The sequence below is a fragment of the Triticum aestivum genome, chromosome 5A (genome assembly GCF_018294505.1).
Source record: "Triticum aestivum cultivar Chinese Spring chromosome 5A, IWGSC CS RefSeq v2.1, whole genome shotgun sequence".
Classification (NCBI taxonomy): Eukaryota; Viridiplantae; Streptophyta; class Magnoliopsida; order Poales; family Poaceae; genus Triticum; species Triticum aestivum.
The window spans coordinates 31,951,430-31,960,792 of NC_057806.1; the positions used below are offsets into that span (position 1 = coordinate 31,951,430).

The following is a 9,363-nucleotide window of genomic DNA, read 5'->3' on the forward strand; positions in this document are numbered from 1 at the left end:
GACCCCCGCCCCCCTCCTCTGGCCGCCACCAGCAGCAAGCGAGGACCCAGCGACGGTGAGTCCCTCCCCTTCCCCTTCTTCCCTTTCCTTTCGTCTTGAGATGCGGAAGAGAATTATACAAGAACTAACCCGCGCAGTTGTCGTTGCTAGCTAGCTTGGATTGGATCCATTACATGGACACCCCGCAAAAGAAGGCTGGATCCACGGGCAGGAAGATAGCGTCTCCGTGCCCGGATGCTGTCCGGCTGGTCAGCCAGTGGACACTCTCCACCGGCTGCTTCTTCCTCGTCATCTTCGCACTCGACCACGCTTTCGACCACTTCAATTTCCAAATCCCGTGCAGCCCGGTAAGTAGAACCGTCATCTACCTCCATGATCGACATTTTGCTCCCACTTAGTTGGTCTTTTTTGCTCAAAAAGAATCTTAAAATGGGTGTTTGTCTGCAGTCCGGGATCTTTCTGCGGTGCGTCGAGCCCACGGACGCGGTGGCCCTTGCCAACGCCGCCGCGGAAAGCGCCGGCTGGATCGGGATGCTGTGGTGCGGCGCGGCACAGACGGCCGCGGCCGCGCTGGCTCTGCATCTCCCATGCCGCTACCGCCGGGTCCGCCGTGCCCTCGCCTACATCGCCCGCCCGCTCGCCATCGTCGGCCACAGCCTGCACGCCCGCGCCACCGTCCTCCTCTACGCCGCGGACCCAGGATCCCTCTTCGCCGTGATGGGCTGGACCCTGATCATAGTCTTCTTGGCGGTGTTCGACCTCCTCTGCTTCCTGATCCTCATGCTGGGACGTGAGGTGAGGACTGAGTGCGACTGATGATTAGGGCAAAGCAATTGATCGAGTGTGGTGAATCTAGCTAGCTGCTGTCGCAGTGTTAATTCTTGTTGATTGATACTAGTCACTACTACCACTTACTACCCAGTCCACCAGATGGGCTATATAATTACTTAATTAGTACTTTGTATTGATCGTGGTCACTATTGGTATGTATGTGAATGGTTATATGCATGCACTAATGTTGTTTCCCGTTCCGCCGTTGAGTCAGTGTGGCCGTGTGGGCGTGCATCTCCTCGTGGAGAGTGACCTGACCTGACCTAACCTGAGCTGAACCAATCTGCGAGCCAAGAATTCACGTGTTGTGGCAGAGCATTACGACGAATGTGCTCCCCATTCAGGCCTTGTTCGGTTGCATGTAAATCCGAGTGGATTGAAGGGGTTTGAGGAGGATTTAAACCTCTTCTAAGTCAAAATATGAACCAATCCTTGCCAATCCCCTCCAATCCTCTTGGGGAAAGGATTAACCGAACAAAGAGGGAGAACAGCTACGTACGTGACTTGACTTGCGGCTTCCACGCACGGGTCCTGACAAGGGCTCAACCTCTCTTGCACATCGCCTTACCTCTTCATGCTCAGCATAGTGATCTGTGCTCGTGACCCTACGAGCTGCATGTTGGTGTGGACAGTGCATGGGTGTTGTGCTGCCGAGTGTCGTAGGCGCTCCACCTGCATCTTCATTGTAGGTGTCTACGTTTCTGCGATTTCCTGGTGCATGCATACAAACCACACGAACGAGGAACATGGCATAATCTCTCACGTCGTTCATTTCTCGGCTCCCCATTCCTCTCTCCTGACCAGGTCCCCAGCGAGCTGCGGTGGCGACGGATTTGATCAGATCCCCGAAGAGCTGCGGTGGCCACCTAGCGGATCCGACCTAAACCACGGCATGGGTGGTGCTCGGGCAACACCAGGTGGACACCGCCTTGCACCCGTCGGGGGTAGGGGCTGCACCAGAAGGTGCTGCGACGGAGCCACCTCCTCGTCACGTCGCGGGGAGCCGGACGGTGGAGGCGAATCGGTATGGAGATTGTGGCTTGTCCAGCCCGTGAAGATGCGCGCATGGCCGACGAACAAATCGACGGCTTGGGGTGTGAAAGCAGCTCGTCCCCTCGGGCATGGAAATTGTCCCCGAGAGTTCTTCCCTTGGACGTTACTAAGGGGAAAAAAGTCCAAAATAAACTTCAAACTTGTAGACAAAAGCTAAATCAAATCCTGAATTTCAATCCCGAAAATCAGCACAACGAACTCTCCAATTTCTTATCCGAAATAGCTTTCTCGCGCCTCACTTGGGTCTGACCTGACGTGTGGGCCAGAGGAAACTTTACCGAGGCCCGATTAGTCGCAAGTCCGGGCTCATGTCTTTTGGCCAGATTCAACGTCCTGGTTTTGAAAAGGAGTCGTCGGATCCTGATTGATGGTTGGATTCGATGAGTGTCCTCCGCGCATGTCCTAATTCGATCTGACTTTGGTGTTGGAATGAGCGCCTCTAAATCTTCCTTCGTCTTGTCTGACACCCAGCTCATGAAGGCTAGGCTCCCACGGAAACCCGCGACGCGCTTTGACTACTCAACCTGGGACAGATGTTTAGACCTGTCCTAGCAGGTCGATTGAATATGTGACGAAGGCAAAATGTTGTAGAAGACAAAGATTTGACTTGGTATGAGTCATGCTGGTGCCGATCTGCTCGCCGATCTTAATCTCCATTGAATCACCGCGGTTACATAATGGTACCTGCATGGGCCATCATTGTCGGAGTTTATTCCGGTAAATCTTGGGTAGGGGGTGTCAAGCTAGTAGCCTTAACATGATGGTAACATGGGCATGGGTTTTTACCCATGTTCGGTCTCTCCTTGAAGATAAAACCCTACGTCCTGAATTAGTTGTATTGATTTCGGATGGAGTGAAAAGTACATGTTGATCTACAATGTGATCATTCGGTGACGTCTACGAGCCCTATTCCTCGGTTTATATAGGTATTTGGGGGTCTAGGGTTACAACCTAGTCGGTAACGTACAAAGCGAACCTGTAGTAGACGACCTCTAAATATCTTGGAGTATACGACAAGTCTTCTGGAGCCTTCCCATAATATGCCATGGGCTGCCTCGACGGCTGCCTCGACGTGGCCCACTGGTGAACCAACATGGGGATCCTTGGCCTGGCCCACCTGGCCGGGAGATGACATGATGAGTGAGCCTTAATTTGGGACATCGTCATGTAGAGACAACCGTTTAGAGGTATGGACTTTTCATTTGTGAGATGTGGGCATGTGTAGGATTAGTATGGCAGGATTTTGATTTGTTATGTTGGATCCTACATTTTTAATGTGTTGTGATGTCCCCAGACTTTTGATTGATTTTCCATGTATTCATAATAGATTAAACAATGACCAGCTCACTTGTTAAAACAACTAGCTAGTAATGTAGTCTCTAGTAGTCCCACGCCATTTGAATTGTTGCTTTTAGACCAAAACAGAATCCTGGAGAGGATCCAACCGTTTCCGCGCAAAGTAAATAGAAACAAGGTAAAGCAATAGACAATGACTTAGCTTTGTTATCCTCATCTATGATATATAAAAAAGTTATCAAAAGAGTGAAAATAAAGATCACTCAAGATAATATATTGAAAACTTGGGTTGTTGGAAAGCACATGATGCCTCATCACTTTATGCCTTGGTGGAAACATAAGCCATCAATTGCCATCATATTCTTTCTTTTATTGACACGCTTTCCAAGTAGATGACAACATGTAGACATTTGGAGCCCCACCTACCATTTTCAACAAGGATAAATATGTTGATGATTGGGCTCGTAAAAGAGCTAATTAACTATCCATTAACAATTAATGTAACTCAAAGTTGAGATTGTAACCGTTGATGGCATTCAAGCGCAGAAAGAAAGAGATTCAGTTATAATTTTGCACTAGCTAGCTAGATGATCAAAATGTTAAATGAGCCATCGGGTCACATGTGTATGCTTACTAGGAATCAATCACACATACGTAGTTTTCAAAGAGGGTATAGGCGCTCTGAGGCAACTTCCACATACGTAGTTTCCTGCGGTGAGAAATCATCGTATGTGTGGGTCTCTCGCTCGCATCGGACGCTCCCCGCTGCGTCGCTTGGCTATTTAAACAGCCCTCCGGCCGGCCGCCTCCAGGCCAGGCTCCAACACGACCCCCGCCCCCCTCCTCTGGCCGCCACCAGCAGCAAGCGAGGACCCAGCGACGGTGAGTCCCTCCCCTTCCCCTTCTTCCCTTTCCTTTCGTCTTGAGATGCGGAAGAGAATTATACAAGAACTAACCCGCGCAGTTGTCGTTGCTAGCTAGCTTGGATTGGATCCATTACATGGACACCCCGTAAAAGAAGGCTGGATCCACGGGCAGGAAGATAGCGTCTCCGTGCCCGGATGCTCAGCCAGTGGACACTCTCCACCGGCTGCTTCTTCCTCGTCATCTTCGCACTCGACCACGCTTTCGACCACTTCAATTTCCAAATCCCGTGCAGCCCGGTAAGTAGAACCGTCATCTACCTCCATGATCGACATTTTGCTCCCACTTAGTTGGTCTTTTTTGCTCAAAAAGAATCTTAAAATGGGTGTTTGTCTGCAGTCCGGGATCTTTCTGCGGTGCGTCGAGCCCACGGACGCGGTGGCCCTTGCCAACACCGCCGCGGAAAGCGCCGGCTGGATCGGGATGCTGTGGTGCGGCGCGGCACAGACGGCCGCGGCCGCGCTGGCTCTGCATCTCCCATGCCGCTACCGCCGGGTCCGCCGTGCCCTCGCCTACATCGCCCGCGCGCTCGCCATCGTCGGCCACAGCCTATACGCCCGCGCCACCGTCCTCCTCTACGCCGCGGACCCAGGATCCCTCTTCGCCGTGATGGGCTGGACCCTGATCATAGTCTTCTTGGCGGTGTTCGACCTCCTCTGCTTCCTGATCCTCATGCTGGGACGTGAGGTGAGGACTGAGTGCGACTGATGATTAGGGCAAAGCAATTGATCGAGTGTGGTGAATCTAGCTAGCTGCTGTCGCAGTGTTAATTCTTGTTGATTGATACTAGTCACTACTACCACTTACTACCCAGTCCACCAGATGGGCTATATAATTACTTAATTAGTACTTTGTATTGATCGTGGTCACTCTTGGTATGTATGTGAATGGTTATATGCATGCACTAATGTTGTTTCCCGTTCCGCCGTTGAGTCAGTGTGGCCGTGTGGGCGTGCATCTCCCCGTGGAGAGTGACCTGACCTGACCTAACCTGAGCTGAACCAATCTGCGAGCCAAGAATTCACGTGTTGTGGCAGAGCATTACGACGAATGTGCTCCCCATTCAGGCCTTGTTCGGTTGCATGTAAATCCGAGTGGATTGAAGGGGTTTGAGGAGGATTTAAACCTCTTCTAAGTCAAAATATGAACCAATCCTTACCAATCCCCTCCAATCCTCTTGGGGAGAGGATTAACAGAACAAAGAGGGAGAACAACTACGTACGTGACTTGACTTGCGGCTTCCACGCACGGGTCCTGACAAGGGCTCAACCTCTCTTGCACATCGCCTTACCTCTTCATGGCCAGCATAGTGATCTGTGCTCGTGACCCTACGAGCTGCATGTTGGTGTGGACAGTGCATGGGTGTTGTGCTGCCGAGTGTCGTAGGCGCTCCACCTGCATCTTCATTGTAGGTGTCTACGTTTCTGTGATTTCCTGGTGCATGCATACAAACCACACGAACGAGGAACATGGCATAATCTCTCACGTCGTTCATTTCTCGGCTCCCCATTCCTCTCTCCTGACCAGGTCCCCAGCGAGCTGCGGTGGCGACGGATTTGATCAGATCCCCGAAGAGCTGCGGTGGCCACCTAGCGGATCCGACCTAAACCACGGCATGGGTGGTGCTCGGGCAACACCAGGTGGACACCGCCTTACACCCGCCGGGGGTAGGGGCTGCACCAGAAGGTGCTGCGACGGAGCCACCTCCTCGTCACGTCGCGGGGAGCCGGACGGTGGAGGCGAATCTGTATGGAGATTGTGGCTTGTCCAGCCCGTGAAGATGCGCGCATGGCCGACGAACAAATCGACGGCTTGGGGTGTGAAAGCAGCTCGTCCCCTCGGGCATGGAAATTGTCCCCGAGAGTTCTTCCCTTGGACGTTACTAAGGGGAAAAAAGTCCAAAATAAACTTCAAACTTGTAGACAAAAGCTAAATCAAATCCTGAACTTTCAATCCCGAAAATCAGCACAACGAACTCTCCAATTTCTTATCCGAAATAGCTTTCTCGCGCCTCACTTGGGTCTGACCTGACGTGTGGGCCAGAGGAAACTTTACCGAGGCCCGATTAGTCGCAAGTCCGGGCTCATGTCTTTTGGCCAGATTCAACGTCCAGGTTTTGAAAAGGAGTCGTCGGATCCTGATTGATGGTTGGATTCGATGAGTGTCCTCCGCGCATGTCCTAATTCGATCTGACATTGGTGTTGGAATGAGCGCCTCTCAATCTTCCTTCGTCTTGTCTGACACCCAGCTCATGAAGGCTAGGCTCCCACGGAAACCCGCGACGCGCTTTGACTACTCAACCTGGGACAGATGTTTAGACCTGACCTAGCAGGTCGATTGAATATGTGAAGAAGGCAAAATGTTGTAGAAGACAAAGATTTGACTTGGTATGAGTCATGCTGGTGCCGATCTGCTCGCCGATCTTAATCTCCATTGAATCACCGCAGTTACATAATGGTACCTGCATGGGCCATCATTGTCGGAGTTCATTCCGGTAAATCTTGGGTAGGGGGTGTCAAGCTAGTAGCCTTAACATGATGGTAACATGGGCATGGATTTTTACCCATGTTCGGTCTCTCCTTGAAGATAAAACCCTACGTCCTGAATTAGTTGTATTGATTTCGGATGGAGTGAAAAGTACATGTTGATCTACAATGTGATCATTCGGTGACGTCTACGAGCCCTATTCCTCGGTTTATATAGGTATTTGGGGGTCTAGGGTTACAACCTAGTCGGTAACGTACAAGGCGAACCTGTAGTAGACGACCTCTAAATGTCTTGGAGTATACGACAAGTCTTCTGGAGCCTTCCCATAATATGCCATGGGCTGCCTCGACGGCTGCCTCGACGTGGCCCACTGGTGAACCAACATGGGGATCCTTGGCCTGGCCCACCTGGCCGGGAGATGACATGATGAGTGAGCCCTAATGTGGGACATCGTCATGTAGCGACAACCGTTTAGAGGTATGGACTTTTCATTTGTGAGATGTGGGCATGTGTAGGATTAGTATGGCAGGATTTTGATTTGTTATGTTGGATCCTACATTTTTAATGTGTTGTGATGTCCCCAGACTTTTGATTGATTTTCCATGTATTCATAATAGATTAAACAATGACCAGCTCACTTGTTAAAACAACTAGCTAGTAATGTAGTCTCTAGTAGTCCCACGCCATTTGAATTGTTGCTTTTAGACCAAAACAGAATCCTGGAGAGGATCCAACCGTTTCCCCGCAAAGTAAATAGAAACAAGGTAAAGCAATAGACAATGACTTAGCTTTGTTATCCTCATCTATGATATATAAAAAAGTTATCAAAAGAGTGAAGATAAAGATCACTCAAGATAATAGATTGAAAACTTGGGTTGTTGGAAAGCACATGATGCCTCATCACTTTATGCCTTGGTGGAAACATAAGCCATCAATTGCCATCGTATTCTTTCTTTTATTGACACGCTTTCCAAGTAGATGACAACATATGGACATTTGAAGCCCCACCTACCATTTTCAACAAGGAAAAATAAGTTAATGAATGGACTCGTAAAAGACCCAATTGACGACCCGTCAACAATTAATGTAACTCAAAGTTGAGGTTGTACCTGCTGATGGCGTTCAAGCGCAGAAAGAAAGAGATTCAGTTATAATTTTGCACTAGCTAGCTAGATGATCAAAATGTTAAATGAGCCATCGGGTCACATGTGTATGCTTACTAGGAATCAATCACACATACGTAGTTTTCAAAGAGGGTATAGGCGCTCTGAGGCAACTTCCACATACGTAGTTTCCTGCGGTGAGAAATCATCGTATGTGTGGGTCTCTCGCTCGCATCGGACGCTCCCCGCTGCGTCGCTTGGCTATTTAAACAGCCCTCCGGCCGGCCGCCTCCAGGCCAGGCTCCAACACGACCCCCGCCCCCCTCCTCTGGCCGCCACCAGCAGCAAGCGAGGACCCAGCGACGGTGAGTCCCTCCCCTTCCCCTTCTTCCCTTTCCTTTCGTCTTGAGATGCGGAAGAGAATTATACAAGAACTAACCCGCGCAGTTGTCGTTGCTAGCTAGCTTGGATTGGATCCATTACATGGACACCCCGTAAAAGAAGGCTGGATCCACGGGCAGGAAGATAGCGTCTCCGTGCCCGGATGCTCAGCCAGTGGACACTCTCCACCGGCTGCTTCTTCCTCGTCATCTTCGCACTCGACCACGCTTTCGACCACTTCAATTTCCAAATCCCGTGCAGCCCGGTAAGTAGAACCGTCATCTACCTCCATGATCGACATTTTGCTCCCACTTAGTTGGTCTTTTTTGCTCAAAAAGAATCTTAAAATGGGTGTTTGTCTGCAGTCCGGGATCTTTCTGCGGTGCGTCGAGCCCACGGACGCGGTGGCCCTTGCCAACACCGCCGCGGAAAGCGCCGGCTGGATCGGGATGCTGTGGTGCGGCGCGGCACAGACGGCCGCGGCCGCGCTGGCTCTGCATCTCCCATGCCGCTACCGCCGGGTCCGCCGTGCCCTCGCCTACATCGCCCGCGCGCTCGCCATCGTCGGCCACAGCCTATACGCCCGCGCCACCGTCCTCCTCTACGCCGCGGACCCAGGATCCCTCTTCGCCGTGATGGGCTGGACCCTGATCATAGTCTTCTTGGCGGTGTTCGACCTCCTCTGCTTCCTGATCCTCATGCTGGGACGTGAGGTGAGACTGAGTGCGACTGATGATTAGGGCAAAGCAATTGATCGAGTGTGGTGAATCTAGCTAGCTGCTGTCGCAGTGTTAATTCTTGTTGATTGATACTAGTCACTACTACCACTTACTACCCAGTCCACCAGATGGGCTATATAATTACTTAATTAGTACTTTGTATTGATCGTGGTCACTCTTGGTATGTATGTGAATGGTTATATGCATGCACTAATGTTGTTTCCCGTTCCGCCGTTGAGTCAGTGTGGCCGTGTGGGCGTGCATCTCCCCGTGGAGAGTGACCTGACCTGACCTAACCTGAGCTGAACCAATCTGCGAGCCAAGAATTCACGTGTTGTGGCAGAGCATTACGACGAATGTGCTCCCCATTCAGGCCTTGTTCGGTTGCATGTAAATCCGAGTGGATTGAAGGGGTTTGAGGAGGATTTAAACCTCTTCTAAGTCAAAATATGAACCAATCCTTACCAATCCCCTCCAATCCTCTTGGGGAGAGGATTAACAGAACAAAGAGGGAGAACAACTACGTACGTGACTTGACTTGCGGCTTCCACGCACGGGTCCTGACAAGG

General features: G+C 50.9%; 3 protein-coding genes across 3 annotated transcripts; all 3 read left to right on the forward strand.

Moving 5' to 3' along the window:
* On the forward strand, positions 1-1,031 carry LOC123106423 (uncharacterized). The gene is made up of 3 exons (XM_044528595.1): positions 1-55; positions 151-347; positions 448-1,031. The coding sequence occupies exons 2-3, from the start codon at positions 174-176 to the stop codon at positions 814-816; spliced, it is 543 nt and encodes a 180-aa protein (XP_044384530.1). The 5' UTR covers positions 1-55; positions 151-173; the 3' UTR covers positions 817-1,031.
* A 3,129-nt stretch (positions 1,032-4,160) lies between these two features.
* Positions 4,161-5,017, forward strand: LOC123106424 (uncharacterized). Its single transcript, XM_044528596.1, has 2 exons — positions 4,161-4,343; positions 4,444-5,017. The coding sequence occupies exons 1-2, from the start codon at positions 4,242-4,244 to the stop codon at positions 4,810-4,812; spliced, it is 471 nt and encodes a 156-aa protein (XP_044384531.1). The 5' UTR covers positions 4,161-4,241; the 3' UTR covers positions 4,813-5,017.
* Positions 5,018-8,157: 3,140 nt separating this feature from the next.
* On the forward strand, positions 8,158-8,815 carry LOC123101168 (uncharacterized). Its single transcript, XM_044522747.1, has 2 exons — positions 8,158-8,340; positions 8,441-8,815. The coding sequence occupies exons 1-2, from the start codon at positions 8,239-8,241 to the stop codon at positions 8,813-8,815; spliced, it is 477 nt and encodes a 158-aa protein (XP_044378682.1). The 5' UTR covers positions 8,158-8,238.
* Positions 8,816-9,363: the final 548 nt, after the last annotated feature.

Bases quoted from the DNA above. Each gene is read 5' to 3' on its own strand.
- LOC123106423 (XM_044528595.1), top strand. From the start codon at position 174: ATGGACACCCCGCAAAAGAAGGCTGGATCCACGGGCAGGAAGATAGCG. The intron at 348-447 runs GTAAGTAGAACC...GTTTGTCTGCAG, and splicing joins TCCAAATCCCGTGCAGCCCG to TCCGGGATCTTTCTGCGGTG.
- LOC123106424 (XM_044528596.1), top strand. From the start codon at position 4,242: ATGCTCAGCCAGTGGACACTCTCCACCGGCTGCTTCTTCCTCGTCATC. The intron at 4,344-4,443 runs GTAAGTAGAACC...GTTTGTCTGCAG, and splicing joins TCCAAATCCCGTGCAGCCCG to TCCGGGATCTTTCTGCGGTG.
- LOC123101168 (XM_044522747.1), top strand. From the start codon at position 8,239: ATGCTCAGCCAGTGGACACTCTCCACCGGCTGCTTCTTCCTCGTCATC. The intron at 8,341-8,440 runs GTAAGTAGAACC...GTTTGTCTGCAG, and splicing joins TCCAAATCCCGTGCAGCCCG to TCCGGGATCTTTCTGCGGTG.